This window comes from Podarcis liolepis, assembly GCF_965112155.1.
Source record: "Podarcis liolepis genome assembly, chromosome: 14".
Taxonomy (NCBI): Eukaryota; Metazoa; Chordata; class Lepidosauria; order Squamata; family Lacertidae; genus Podarcis; species Podarcis liolepis.
Window position 1 is genome coordinate 7,734,808 of NC_139569.1, and position 15,288 is coordinate 7,750,095.

At 48.2% G+C, this 15,288-nt stretch overlaps 1 protein-coding gene across 1 annotated transcript in view; it reads right to left on the reverse strand.

Annotated features, from left to right (window-relative positions):
• The window catches only part of SHMT1 (serine hydroxymethyltransferase 1), a 25,489-nt gene extending 11,594 nt beyond the window's left edge, over window positions 1–13,895 (reverse strand). Inside the window, exons 1-6 of the mRNA XM_083474351.1 lie at window positions 13,697–13,895; window positions 7,827–8,017; window positions 5,606–5,751; window positions 4,328–4,443; window positions 2,811–2,971; window positions 1,478–1,559 (exon numbers count right to left, since the gene is read on the reverse strand). Of these exons, the coding sequence (XP_083330477.1) occupies window positions 1,478–1,559; window positions 2,811–2,971; window positions 4,328–4,443; window positions 5,606–5,751; window positions 7,827–8,017; window positions 13,697–13,880 (880 nt within the window). The 5' untranslated portion in view covers window positions 13,881–13,895. The remainder of the gene's footprint in view (window positions 1–1,477; window positions 1,560–2,810; window positions 2,972–4,327; window positions 4,444–5,605; window positions 5,752–7,826; window positions 8,018–13,696) is intronic.
• Window positions 13,896–15,288: the final 1,393 nt, after the last annotated feature.

The following is a 15,288-nucleotide window of genomic DNA, read 5'->3' on the forward strand; positions in this document are numbered from 1 at the left end:
TATTCATTAAACCATTTCCATTCTTTTATAAAAAGGTTGTTATCTTGATTTCTTATTGGGACGGGAAACATGGAGGAAGATCTCTCTTCTCAACCACTGTTTTCTAAACAGTGAAACGGAGCTTTAAAGGAAAATTGGAATATTTACGGCAGCAATAAATATTTTCTAAATAATAGTTAAGATTTAGGCATTTATATTTATACATATCTGTGGCAAACGCGTGATTAAATCAGAGCAATGCTATAAGTACCTTAAGCTGAAAGATCTTACCAGCAATAACGACTGGTTTTCATTTATCATTAATATAATGTAAAAAATGTCCATTATTACTTAGTAATAATACCCATTCATTTTCATACAGCTTAATGCCTAAATAGGCTTTAAGCTGAAACGTATTGTATCAATTTGGTGTTAACTGTAGAATTTGGTTGCATTTTAAAAGAAGTCCGGGAAGAGGAAAAGCGAAAATGAAAACTAAGCTTGAGACCAAAATAAAGAAAGAGCAATGGAAGGGCATGCAATCCATAGGTGCCACTGCCTTATGGAAACATAATGCTTTGTAACATCTAGGTAAGAGAGGTTCAAGAATGCCAGGTATAGGCAGTAGAGACAGGGCTTTCTTAGTGGTGGCCCCTACCTAACTGAACCCTATTCCAAGAGATATACTGTTGGCTCCAGCAGTTCAGGATTCCAATAATTTCTTACTTTTTTTTTAATCTGCTTTTCTTGGCTTTTAATTAAAGGCAGTACTGTTTATCAGCCTTTGGCAACATGGTGCCCTTCAGAAACCATTGGACTAGGACCTGCTGGCTGGGGCTGATAGTGGTTGGACTTCAACAACATCTGGAAGACCAGGTTGAGGAAGGTCATTGTATATAATACTAGCAGGGAGTAATAATAATAATAATAATAATAATAATAATAATAATAATAATAATAATAAAAAATTTGTATTTAATACCCCACCCTTCCTGGTTCAGAAAACTGGGCTCAGGGTGGCTAACAACAAATTTAAAACAGTTAACTAATGCAACAAAAAACAGCATAAAATGCAGTATAAACCGTGAATAACAATAAATTCAGAATTCAAAAATCAATTTAAGGGGAAAATCGATCCAATAAACATTAGATGATCACCAGGGCTAGCTGGCTAAATTAGTCCTATTTGGGCCAGCGAGGAGACCAGGGGAAAATTAGCTGTAGGATCCCAGAGCGGGTAATCTTTATAAAAAGGGGAGGGGGAGGGAAGTAAGGGGAATAAAAGATCAGGCTAAGCTCAAATTGAAAGCCAGGCGGAATAGCTCTGTCTTACAGGTCCTGCGGAAGGAAGTTAAATCCTGCAGGGCCCTGGTCTCATGGGACAGAGCATTCCACCGGGTCGCAGCCATCACTGAGAAGGCCCTGGCCCTGGTGGAGTAGGGGGATTGTTGGCGATTACAGAACGTTAGTAAGGGTACATCTCCATCAATCGTCTTACCTGCGATGATCAGCTTTGGGTGGAACAAGCGGGCATTCTCCTCCAGCCTGTCATAGTCGATGTAACCAGTTTCAGGGTTGACCTGGTGAACAGGAGGACCAAGAATAACAGTTCAACAGGAGCAGCTACAGTAGACACCAGAAGAGGAGATTGGCCACAGAGGCTGCAGCAGGCACCAAGGAAGGGCCCAAGCAGAAAGTTCTCAAGCTTGCAAGGGGCCGGCTCATGCTTGGTGCCTCACATCTCTCATTACACAACTGCAAGCTGAATTGGCTACCAGGATACGGTGCCAAGGTAGAGCTGTGGCAAAGAAACTTCTGAACGCATTCTTAGGCAGCCAAGTGCTCAACCACCACACACTTTAAAATGGAAAGCCTAATGCTGGTGGTCAACAAAAGAGATTCAAAGACTTTCTCAAGGCAAATCTGAAAAAATGTAGTACAGAGGATGCTCGGGTTGCGAACATGATCCATGCGGGAAGCACGTTCGCAACCCGCAGTGTCCGCAATGCCGAGTCAGCACACGTGCAGGTCACGATCCGGGGCTTCTGCGCATGCGCAAAGCCCAATTTAGCATTTCTGCGCATGTGCAAGCACCGAAACCCAGAAGTAACCCGTTCTGGTACTTTCGGTTTTGGCACAGTGTGCAACCCGAAATCGCACAACCCAAAGCATCTATAACCCAAGGTATGACTGTATAAACACCGACAACTGGGAAACAGTGGCCTGCGAGCGCTCCAATTGGAGAACAGCCTTTACCAAAGGTGTCCTGGGCTTTGAAGACACTCGAACTCAGGACGCAAGGGAGAAACGTGCTAAGAGAAGAAGAAGAAGAGTTTGGATTTGATATCCTGCCTTTCACTCCCTATAAGGAGTCTCAAAGCAGCTAACATTCTCCTTTCCCTTCCTCCCCCACAACAAACACTCTGTGAGGTGAGTGAGGCTGAGAGACTTCAGAGAAGTGTGACTGGCCCAAGGTCACCCAGCAGCTGCATGTGGAGGAGCGGAGACGCGAACCCGGTTCCCCAGATTACGAGACTACCGCTCTTAACCACTACACCACACTGGCTCTCCAAGAGGAAGGCACGCTTGGCCTCACCATGATCAACTCCTTCACCATGATCAACTCCCGCCCGGAAACAAATGTCCCCACTGTGGACTGACATGTGGATCCAGAATCGGCCTCCACAGTCACTTACGGACCCATTGTTAAAACTGTGTTTATGGAAGACAATCTTACTCGACTATGAGAGATCGCCAAAGAAGAAGACCACCCAACAAATCGCTGCATTCAGAAGAAGGACAGAGATCCTTCGGCACGGAACGCGGCTCACCTTGTAAGGCATGGACTCAAAGAAGATGGAGGTGGCCGAGATCTTCTTCTTGTCCGTCATGAAGCCGTGGGTCAGGTGGCCTCCATCTGGCAAATCCAAGCCCATTATCCTTCCGTGGGGCTCTACAAGGGCCGTGTATACTGCAAAGTTCGCTGGAGACCCTGAAAATGGGGGGGGGGGAGAGAAAGCCTGAACATATCCTAACATATGTTCTGAGGTCCAGCTCCAAGGGCTTTCTGGTGGTTCCCTCCCTGCAAGAAGTGAGGTTACAGGGAACCAGGCAGAGGGCCTTCTCAGTGGTGGCGCCCGCCCTGTAGAACGCTCTCCCGTCAGATGTCAAGGAAATAAACAACTCTCTGACTTTTAGAAGACATCTGAAGGCAGCCCTGTTTAGGGAAGTTTTTAATGTTTGATATTTTATCGTTACAGGTAGGTAGCCGTGTTGGTATGCCGTAGCCGAAACAAAAAATAAAATAGAGAAAATAAAATAAAGAAATATAAAAATTCCTTCCAGTAGCACCTTAGAGACCAACTAAGTTAGTTATTGGTATGAGCTTTCATGTCCATGCACACTTCTTCAGCTAGTTTTATCGTGTTTTTAATACAGTGGTGCCCCGCAAGACGAATGCCTCGCAAGATGGAAAACCCGCTAGACGAAAGGGTTTCCCGTTTTTGAGCTGCTTTGCAAGACGATTTTCCCTATGGGCTTGCTTTGCAAGACGAAAACGTCTTGCGAGTGTTCCGATTTTTTTTCGCTCCCCCCCTCTTTTTCTAAGCCGCTAATAGCCTTTTAGCCGCTAATCCGCTAAGCCTTTAATAGCCGCTAAGCCTTTAATAGCCGCTAAACCGCTAATAGCGTTAATCCGCTAATAGGGTTGCTTCGCAAGACGAAAAAACCACTAGACGAAGAGACTCGCGGAACGGATTAATTTCGTCTTGCGAGGAACCACTGTATTCTGTAGGGAGCCACCCAGAGTGGCTGGGGAAACCCAACCAGATGAGCAGGGTATGTATGTATGTATGTATGTATGTATGTATGTATGTATGTATAAATATATTATGATTATTATGATTATAGCATACTGCTTTCTAAATATAATGGGCTACAGTTCCCGTCAGCATGACCAATGATCAGGTTGATGGAGAACACTCCATTGGTTGTCCCTGCTCCAGATGTTTCTGCATCCCTCAAGCGTTGACTACTCAGGCTGGGACTGATAGGAATTGGGAACCCAGCAAAGACATCCATGTACACACAGTGCTTTATAGAGGGAGAGGCAAGGCCTCTGATCCAAGGAGCTTACAGCAGGCTTCCTCAACCTTGGCCCTCCACATGTTTTTGGCCTCCCATGATCCCTAGCTAGCAGGACCAGTGGTCAGGGATGATGGGAATTGTAGTCTCAAAACATCTGGAGGGCCGAGGTTGAGGAAGCCTGGCTTACAGCTTATATTGCTAGATTCCCACAGAGGAACCAGCCCTCTCCACAGTTAGATTACCAGTTAGATGATAGGAATACCTGAGTAGGGCTGAACATTGACTCCCCACTTCTGTGGGTCCAGCCCATAAGCCTCCAAGGCTCTTTTCTGACACAGCCTCTCCAGCTCATCCACAAACTCCGTCCCACCATAGTACCTAAAACAAGGAAGGAGAAGGAAAGTTTTGTGTGCGCATCTCTGTTTTCATAACCGCAACACTGGCTTATACCGTATTTTCCGCCCTATAGGACGCACTTTTTCCCCTCCAAAAATGAAGGGGAAATCTGTGTGCGTCCTATGGGGCGAATGCAGGCTTTCGCTGAAGCCTGGAGAGCGAGAGGGGTCGGTGCGCACGGACCCCTCTCGCTCTCCAGGCTTCAGGAAGCTCTCCGCAAGCCTGGGGAGCCCGCGGGAGTTCCCGCAGGGCTCCCCATGCTGCGGATAGCAGCCTGCTGCCTGGAGCGTGGGGCATGCTGAAGCAGAGCGCCCCGCGCTTCGGGCAGACATCGGGCAGCCCCACAAGCTCGAGGGACAGCGGGGAGGCGGAACGCCGCCATCCCGCTGTTCCCCGACCTGGTTAGGATTTCCCGACCTGGTTTTTGGGGGGAAATAAAGGGGAAAATCTTTTCCTTTATTTCCCCCCCAAAAAACTAGGTGCGTCCTATGGGCAATGACCGTGTCATTGACTGGTTGGGTGCAGAGGAATGGTGGGAGGAACCAGCCGAGGAACCCCCAAGGGATGAAGGCTCAGAGCCTGAAGACTGGTGGTGGGACAAGGAAGCAGGAGAAGAGGTAACAGGGTTTAGTGAGCTGGGGGAGTCTGTGGCAGAGGGAAGTGCAGAATCAGTGGTAGAAGCTGAAGCAGGGGAAGAGGGAGATCAAGAGGCTGAGAGGAGTCAAGCTGGTGAAGAATCAAGGATGCCTCCCCCTCCTACTGCAAAAAGCTCGCCTGCTTCCCTTGTCTCCCGGAACCAGAAGAGGCATGAAAAAGGGTGGAGGAGAGGCTGGCTGCACGCAGGCTCCGTCTCAGATTGCTTGGGGAAAGCCCTGGGAAAGATTGGAATCAGATGGCTGTGGAAAGGCAGGGACTTTCAGTCTCAGCAACAGATCCGTGGGGCAAGACCTACCAGGGATGAGTTGCTGCGCTCCTTAGGCCTGACACTCAGCCAGGTGTGTGCAGATTGTGTGATTTACTGCCGGCACGCTCCTGACAATCTGTCACTGGAAGCCTTTATCAACAATGAGACACAGACAAGTTTGCTTGGCATGGGGGGAAAGGATCTCATCCGTGCCTGGAGCCCAAGTCCTTTGACCCCTACCTTTGTCCCGGGTATCCCTCCGAATATTTGTTGTTCATGCAGGAGCCCAGGGCCTCCAGAACCGCCCGGCTGGCGAAGTTCTCTGACGCAATCAGCTCCAAGCCAAGCCGCTGCCGCCGCTTCTCCTTCTTGATGATGTCGTAGACCTTTGCACGAGGAGGAAATGGACACGGGGACAGAAGAAGCTGCCTTAGACCCAGTGAGACCCATTGGGGCACTGAGCTCAGTACTGCTGGCACTGACTGGCAGGGTCTCATGCAGGCAGTCTTTTCTCGCCTGGCCTAGAGGTGCCAGGGACCTCTTGCATGCACACCTTTCCCCCAAAGGTGTAAGGTAAAGGTAAAAGGACCCCTGACCATTAGGTCCAGTCGTGGCCAACTCTGGGGTTGTGGTTCTCATCTCGCTTTATTGCCCAAGGGAGCCAGCGTACAGCTTCTGGGTCATGTGGCCAGCAGGACTAAGCTGCTTCTGGCGAAGCAGAGCAGCAAACAGAAACACCGTTTACCTTCCCGCTGGAGCGGTGCCTATTTATTTACTTGCACTTTGACGTGCTTTCGAACTGCTAGGTTGGCAGGAGCAGGGACCGAGCAACGGGAGCTCACCCCGTCGCGGGGATTCAAACTGCCAACCTTCTGATCAGCAAGTCCTAGGCTCTGTGGTTTAACCCACAGCACCAAGCGTGTGTAGGAACACAGTAAAATGTCATGCTGTGAAACACGGACCACTTATAAACGCCATCTCCAACTCCCCGAACGATTCCATAAACGGTGTCTCCGGGGGGGGGGGGGGACATCACTTGGGAACACAGGCGAACTAATGCCAGTGTACTGGAAGAAGCAAAGATCACCAGTGTCAAAGAAATAATTCGTCAATGCCAACTTCGTTGGACTGGTCATGTTGTGCCAATGACTGATCGTCTTCCAACGCAACTGCTCTATTCTGAACTTAAAAATGGAAAGCATAATGCTGGTGGTCAAGAAAAGAGGTTTAAAGACTCTCTCAAGGGAAATCTTAAAAAATGTAGTATAAACACTGACAACTGGGAAAAAGTGGCCTGCGAGCGCTCCAATTGGAGAACAGCCTTTACCAAAGGTGTCATGGGCTTTGAAGACACTCAAACTCAGGACGAAAGGGAGATACATGCTAAGAGGAAGGCACGCCTGGCAAATCCCCACCGTGATCAACTCCCACCCAGAAACCAATGTCCCCACTGTGGAAGGACATGTGGATCCAGAATTGGCCTCCACAGCCACTTACGGTCCCACTGTAAAAACCGTGTTTATGGAAGACGATCTTACTCAGTTACAAGTACAGCCAAAGAAGACGACAATGACTGTGTCAAATGTCCATTGGGACATCTAGTTCAGGATGGCCCACACTGGCTGGCAGCAGCTTTTCAGAGTTTTAGGCAGCAGATATACTGAACTATGGGCGTTCTCAAATAGGTAGCTCAGAGTTAGATGTGACTAGTTAACTGGACTGCAGGCTGAAACATTTCTAATTGGGTGACTTCTTTTCAACTAATCAACAGAATTTATATCCCTGTACAAGGTGTTCCTTGCACCCCCCCCCCAATATTTCCTATTTCCTCAGGCTGTTTAAACATGTGCTTTTCCTGCAGTGGTTGGTTTTTATGCTGCTCTTGTACACTTTTTTGCCATTAGACTGCATTTATAGAACACAACAAGATGGAAGAAGTAAAATATTGAGATCACACATAGGTGAAGGGGAGTGGGGGGTATAGGGAACCTATAATATCATTTATAATATAATTTGTTAACTGCATTGTATTTACATATAGCAAAGGGAAGCCTGGAGAAATTAGATATATTTTAATTTAGGTAATCTATGTAAAACGCTTATGTTAGAAAATGAATATAGATTTTGAATTTGGTGATTGTAATTTTTTTTGCTTTTGAAATAAAAAATTTTAAAAATAGAGAATTGGACTCCAGCAGCATCTGGGAGGGCCGCCAAAACAGACCCCCTCTCTGCTGCAGAGGTAGGAAGGTGGGAAAATCTGAAAGGGTTAAGCCAGCGCCAAGTGCAATTTTCTCAATGAACGTCACTGAGCCCGTAAAAGTCAATGACCTGCTGTCCCCTGGTTGCTCAAAACCATTGCCGACGAATGACAGCGGTCCCTGCCCTCCGGTTTCTTCCGCCAGAATCAATACTATCCTCTCCTGGTTGACGTCACCATCCAAACAAGAAGTGCTCTTACCTCTGGGTCGTTGGTGTCTAGAGGTTCCATCACCATCTTGTTGTGAGAGGTCCACTCCTCCTTAGTTATGGGGTTTCCATTTGCTTTGGGGAGGCTGGTCATGGCAGCAGAGGTCTGCAGCAGCCCAGAGGGAAAGAACGGCAGAGGATTGGCCGGAGGGCAGGCAAAAGGGAGTCCCAAAACTTTGGAAGCTGAAATTGAGAAAGGATAAGTGAGCTATCAGGCCTGTATACTCTGCTTTGTGGCCCTTAACAGAGCCACCAAGGAGTTTATGATAAAATATTGGTACCTTAGTTCTCAAACTTAATACGCTCCGGAAGTCTGTTCCAAAACCAAAGCAGTCACACAATCAATCAATCAGTAGCTGAACTGGGTTCCACACAGTCACAAAAACAAAAGGGCCACAAAAACACAAAATAAATAGCAAAAACAGACAGACCACAGCATAACGCTCAAAATGGAAGTGCGGTACTCAAAACGGAAGCGTAACACTCAAAACGGAGCATGTTCGGCTTCCGAAAAATGTTCGCAAACCGGAACACTTACTTCCGGGTTTGCAGTGTTTGGGTTCCAAGTTGTGTGAGTACCAAGGCGTTTGAGAACCAAGGTAACACTGTAAAATAAATACAAGTACACTTGTAAATATATAGCCAGCTTAACAACAGAGATATTTAAAAACCACAAAAGCGTATTGTCAGGGGTTCAGGAGCAGAGACGCAGAGAAGGGAGGAGACAGAGAGCGAGGGGGAGGAATACGAAGGAAGGATGAGTGGGGATGACGACCCGAGATCACCGAGCCTGTCTAGCGAGTCCGAGGATTCCCAGAAGGGAGCGCCAGCAGCCAGAGCAAGGGGGGAGAGCAGGGGGACACCCCAGGAAGAAGGGTCCAGAGAGGGATCAGAAAGCAGCAGTTGGAGATCGGGACCCACGTTCCCAGCCGGGAGCAGCGGGGAGAAAGGGGACCAGATATCGGGCTCCGGAGACTTTCAGAAGGAGGGAGGGCATGAGTCAGGAGTAGTCACGCCCACCTCGGGGAGCGAGGAAACGATCAAGAGGAAAGTGGAGAGTTGGGCGCGCGCGCCAAGTTCAAATGTAACGGAAGCTGGCGCAGCCAGCAGCCCAGAGAGTGAACCGAGTCCCAAAGCCCGCCGCAAGGAGGCGGAAGGGTCAGGGGGGTCCGCGCCAGAAGAGAGTAGGAAAGGAGAGACCCAGGGGGGCAGGAGGACCCAGAGACGGAAGGAAAGGCGCAGGAGGTGGAGCAAGGCTAGGGTATTAAGCTGGTGCGCTAGAGGCGGAGACTCAGACGGGTCTTCGTCGTTCTGACCTAGAAGAAGTAGGGCTGCACGTTGCAGTTTGGAAATGGAACCTGTAATCCAATAAAGACTCTTTGAAACTGAACGCTGGCTGACTTGGTCCTATGTGAGCTGGGACTGGGCGGCAGCCCTGACACGTATGTATTTAAAGATCAGGAAGAAACACCCTGCCCCACGGACCCATTCAAACAGGGGCAGGGAGCCTTTTCCAGACCAAGGGCCACATCCTCTTGCAGAGAGCCTTCTGGGGGCCGCTTGCAAGTGGTGGGCGGGGCAGAGGCAACAGTGGGAGGAGCAATGGAGCAAAGCACTTTTATACCACTTTAACAGGCATGGATGCTCCCAAAGAATCCTGGGAGCTGCAGTTTACCCCTCACAGAGCTATAATTCCCAGCACCCTTAGCAAACTATACTTCCCAGGGCTCTTTGTGGGGAAAGCCATGTGCTTTAAATGTATGGCGTGGCTGCAGTGGACCCCTGCTTCTGAGCTTGGGAGGTGTGAAGCAGGGCAGCCGCCCTGTCTGGAGCAAGACTGACAAGCCAGCCTGTCCAAATCAACAGATGGTTCTCATCTGCTGACCTCCGTGTGATTTGTTGGCAGGACTGGAGCCTTAAACAGGCGCAAACTGCAGCAGGAACAAAGCTCAGGCTGTCTTAACCGGGGGAACTCATCCCGAGTTATTCGTTAACTCCTCAAGGATAGCAAAAAGGCCGTGTGCAGCTAATTGGGCAACTGCAGGAAGCTCGCAATCGCCAAACAGCTAAAGTCCATTTTGAAATACTGCCTAGCGTCCAAGATTGTCCTGGGCATCAGAGGGGCCAGAGCTAAGAATGTCTGGCTTTCAAAACTGCTAACCCAGCATTTTAGGGGGAAGGGCTACATGACCCTCGTTCAGGGTTCGAAATTAGCAGGGCGCCAGGCGCATTTTGCACCTAGAGATTCTCCATTTGCGAGCACTTCAAAAAGTCTGGGTGCTGTTTTTTTGCTGACACTCAAGGATTACTGAAACGTGTGTGCTTTGAAGCTTCGAAGTATATGTTAAAGACAGACAATATGTTAAGGAGTTTAACAATAAAGCGTAGGGTGTTTTGAAAACTGAAGTACGGTACCAATGATTTTATTATCAACACCAAATTAAACATGTGTTAACCATTTCTGATAAAAACGTGATGTTAACAACGTGTCTCTTGTGAATTGCGTGTTGGTTCATGCTTATAAAAATAATAAAGTGTTGCCGACCCCCACCCTCCGTGGCAACTAGACCAGGGGTTGGCAAGGCTTAGCGGGCATGGGCCAGATCACTACCACGGAGATCCGCCGTGGGCCAGACCGGCGCAGCGCGACACTGGAAATTGTGTCTGCACATGTCCGCGGTGCCGGAAATAGCTTCTGTGCATGCCCAGACGCCAAAAATTGCGATTTCCAGCACCACGGACATGCACAGGCGCGATTTCCGGCATCTAGGCATGCGCAGAAGCGATTTCCGGAGCCGCGGAAGAGAACTGGACATTCTGTTTTGGTGCCCATAACCCAGGTCCCAGAAGCCATTTGGCTCCTAGCTTTTCTATCCCAGTTTCTAACACTGCCCTCGTGGAACCCTTCCAAGTTCAAAATTATCTCTTTCTATATGACTCCCGACGCGGGTGACGCTGTGGGTTAAACCACAGAGCCTAGGGCTTGCCAATCAGAAGGTCGGCGGTTCGAATCCTTGCGATGGAGTGAGATCCTGTTGCTCGGTCCCTGCTCCTGCCAACCTAGCAGTTCGAAAGCACGTCAGAGTGCAAGTAGATAAATAGGTACTGCTCTGACGGGAAGGTAAACGGTGTTTCCGTGCGCTGCTCTGGTTCGCCAGAAGCGGCTTAGTCATGACCCAGAAGCTGCACGCCGGCTCCCTCGGCCAATAAAGTGAGCTGAGCGCCACAACCGCAGAGTCGGTCACGACTGGACCTAACGGTCAGGGGTCCTTTATATGACTCCCATGAGCATCAGCTTCAGAACTTCACAAAAAGTTACTAGTTCCAACATAACCTGGGGGGCCACTGTACATACCTTTCGTCCCCCAAAGGCACCTTTGTGTAAGAAACAACACACCCACAATAGCCACGCATGACATTCACAGGCGTCTTTTTATTAAAATTTGTGCTTTATTCTGCTGAAAGCTATGCACCCGTCCTCTCCCAAACTGAAACACGCAGCTTAGCAATATTCGTTAAATCCAGGGGCTAAGAAAATCTCAGCCAATTAATTGTGTTTCTTTGTTGATTAATTCACTAATTACATTTACCTAAGGGTAAAAACAAACACTCTGAAGGAGGCGCTCCCTGTTTTTAGATGATGTAAACATGCAAGAGAGAAAAAGTGGGGAATGCTTGTTATAAAAACAATGCCCTGCCGCCTACCGTTTGTACTTTGTGTTCATTATAATATTTCTGGTTAAGAGGTGTACACCTTTTTTTTTTTAAGAGTTGAATCAGTTACCTAATCCAGTTTATTTACTTAAGTCTATTTAAATTCTGTTGCAGATCCACAGGGCTCTGGGTGACTGACAATACAACTGGAACAAAGTCATAAAATGCCAACGGGACAATAAAAATACAATATAGACAACAATTGAAACCATTTCAGATTGCAGCCTGGGTGAAAGGCCTGAGCGATCAGCCACATTTTAGCCTCTAAAAACCATCAGCGCAGGCACCAAGGGCCACGAAATTCCAAGGATTAGATGCCCCAGCAGAAAGGACCTTCCCTCCTGGCCTGATGTTCAGTTTCTGGTGGTGAGACACCATGGAGATTCTCTCACCCTTAACTCCCAGGTAGGGATATACTTGGGAGAGGATCTCGCTCAGTTATTTAGGTCTCAAGTGGTTCAGGGCTTTGCAAGTCATTTGCAAACCCTTGACTTTGGACTGAAACGGTATTGGCAGCTGAAGCATATTTTAATAGCTGGAATAACATCGCTCTGGCTGGTGGCCTCGGGCAAGACAGGTCACTGTGGGCAAGCTATCCATATTCAGGAATTGGTCATAGCAGCTGAACCAGCCAGTGTTGAGGAAAATAACTCAGTTTAATCATTAAAATTTGCAGCCCTTGTTTAAAAGGGGTAAGCGGCAGCTTGACTGCCCGCCCGCTGTTGGCAGTAAAAATGAGCTGGTTGGCATATTCCAGAAAGACGAGGGGCAGATCTGCACCATACTTTTACGGCACACCCAACACGCTTCAAAGCACAAGACTTTCCCCACAAAATCCAGGGACCTGCTGTTTGTTACGGGTGATGGGAACTGTAGCTCTGTGAGGGGAGAACTACAGTTCCCAGAATTCCTTGGGGGAAGCCATGGGTGCACTTTATATGTCTGGGGTGGCTCTGCGCTTAGGACTGCAATCCTGTAACACTTAGTCATGAGTAAGTTTCTGGCTTTTGAGGAACATCTACAAATAAAGATGGTTAGCCCTGCACTTTATGGCACATTTTTTATGATCCGCATGTTAATTATTATTGTGTTTATATCCTCTCCCCGTTTTTCTCACAAGTCTGTGATGTTGCCTGTAACATAGCAAATATAGCAAAGTATAACAACACTCCAAAGTGTGCTGGATTACAGCTTCCAACATCCCTGGATCGCTACCCATGCTGGCTGAACTGATGGAGAGTCCAGCAACTTCTTGAAGGCTGCAGGTTCCCCGTTCCTGGAGGACAAGATCTAACTGCTAACATGCTCTAAAAAACTTGGCTGCAAGTATTTACAGGGGAAAGCAGAGACATCACCTTGCCAACAAAGGTCCGTATAGTTAAAGCTATGGTTTTCCCAGTAGTGATGTATGGAAGTGAGAGCTGGACCATAAAGAAGGCTGGTCGCTGAAGAATTGATGCTTTTGAATTCTGGTGCTGGAGGAGACTCTTGAGAGTCCCATGGACTGCAAGAAGATCAAACCTATCCATTCTAAAGGAAATCAGCCCTGAGTGCTCACTGGAAGGACAGATCCTGAAGCTGAGGCTCCAATACTTTGGCCACCTCATGAGAAGAGAAGACTCCCTGGAAAAGACCCTGATGTTGGGAAAGATGGAGGGCACAAGGAGAAGGGGACAACAGAGGACGAGATGGCTGGACAGTGTTCTCGAAGCTACCAGCATGAGTTTGACCAAACTGCGGGAGGCAGTGGAAGACAGGAGTGCCTGGCGTGCTCTGGTCCAGGGGGCCACGAAGAGTCGGACACGACTAAACGACTAAACAACAACATTTACAGGGGACTAAACGCCCTCCGGCCTCCTTCAGCCCAGTCCTCTGAAACAGTGAAAACTTTATGCATTTCCACCACCCCCACAAGCTAGGGATTACAAACATTTCACCTTACTTGATAGGTCTCCTCTGCTTTTTAAGAGCCGTGCACAGGGCGGCAAATGCAACAGGTGCAGCTTTTCTAGGGAGAGAAAGTGAGGCTTCACCTGTTGGATTTCTGCCTGCCGCGAAGGAGGAGATAAAATATGGGTGGACATCCAAGCACAGCACTAGCACGGAAAAGGGGGAAAGAGTCTGCAAACCCACACCCTCAATACTTACCGGATTCCTCAATTCCCCGCCACGTGCTGGAGAATCCCTCGAAAGAAAGGGCAAGTTTCCCCTCGACTCCTAGGCTTAAATCCTCAAGGCCCAGCGCGCTCCGCGGAATGGAACTCTCAGCACTTTCTGCCTCGGTCCGCAGCCAATCAGAGCGATCCGACTGCCAGTCCTCCGTCTGCGTCATAGCCAATCGGGGGAAAGCGGCCCGGGCCTCCCTACCTTGCCTCGCACGCTATTGGCTGAGAGCGTTCGAGCTCCCTTTAGAACGCACAAGCTCTGCCCCCTCCCCGTTATCAGAGCTGCCAGTTTTGATCTTCAGTGCTTTTTTTGCACCTCGGGCAGAGTTCCTCTGAGCATACGCAGAGTATTTTTTCTTTCTTTCAGGAAAACATTTATTGGGCAGCCGTTCCATCAAGAGAGGGGGAGCTGGCGGCTCACTCCGATCATCCTTGCAAAACAAAAACAAAACAACCCAGCTCCATCTGGTACCTCCTGCCTCTGAACCGCGCCAGCTGGTCATTATAGGACCGGTTTAGAAATTTGGGCTCGTGTTTTGTTTTTCCGCTTCCCTCCCTGTCCCTTTTCCTCTGTGTGTCTTTTTAAAAGAAATAAAAATTGTAAACCTGTAGGGCAGAGAATGTCCTGTGTCGACTGGTTGTATGTAAGCAGATCCGGGAGCCATTTTGGCAGAAGAGCAGGGTACAAATGTTCTCTCTATATATATTTATTTAAAGACATAATGAGAAGGTGTACCTGAACGTGTAGGCTTTTTTAAAAAGCCTTTTCATTTATTATTTACTAATAGACCGTTTCCCCCAAAGAGGGGCCCTAGTATTAAAATACAAGAAGCAAACAATGGTTGAAACAAAATAACAAGTTCAAATAAAAATAAAACACTAAAAAACTGAACCCAAGAAACAGAATTGAACCCACCAGCAAAAGTATTGCGTCTTTGGTATTAATATGTTTATTTATTTACATCTCTCCATTCCTACAAGGTGCCCAATACATGGTTCTGTTCCTCCCTATATAATCCTCACAACAACCTTATGAAGTAGATTAGGCTGAAAGGGAGGGACTAGCCCAAGGTCACCCAGAGAGCTCTATGGCTGTATATATACCCTTGGCAATTTAAATCAATACATACTTTTGTAGGTACAAATCTACTTCATCTGATGCAAGGTTTTAAAAACCACTCTCTATAACATACAGAAGAGTCCTGCAGACTGCTTTCTTCCCTGAAGAATACCACCTTTCCTCTAGTGAAAAATAAAAAATGTTGAAACACTGGCAATACCGGGTGGCAGGTGAAAACCAGTGGCGTAGCGTGGGGGGTGCAGGGGGGGCCAGCCACACCGGGCGCAACATCTGGGGGTTAGGGGGGCACAAATCCACAGGTTAGGGGGCGCAAATCCACGGGTTAGGGGGCGCAAATCCACGGGTTAGGGGGCGCAAATTACTTGCCTTGCCCCGGGTGCTGACAACCCACGCTACGCCACTGGTGAAAACAACAAGCAACTCTGTCTCTTCCTGGGGAGGATAAGCAGAGCAGATTGGCAACCTAGAGGGCTGCTTCATACGCATTTCCCGCC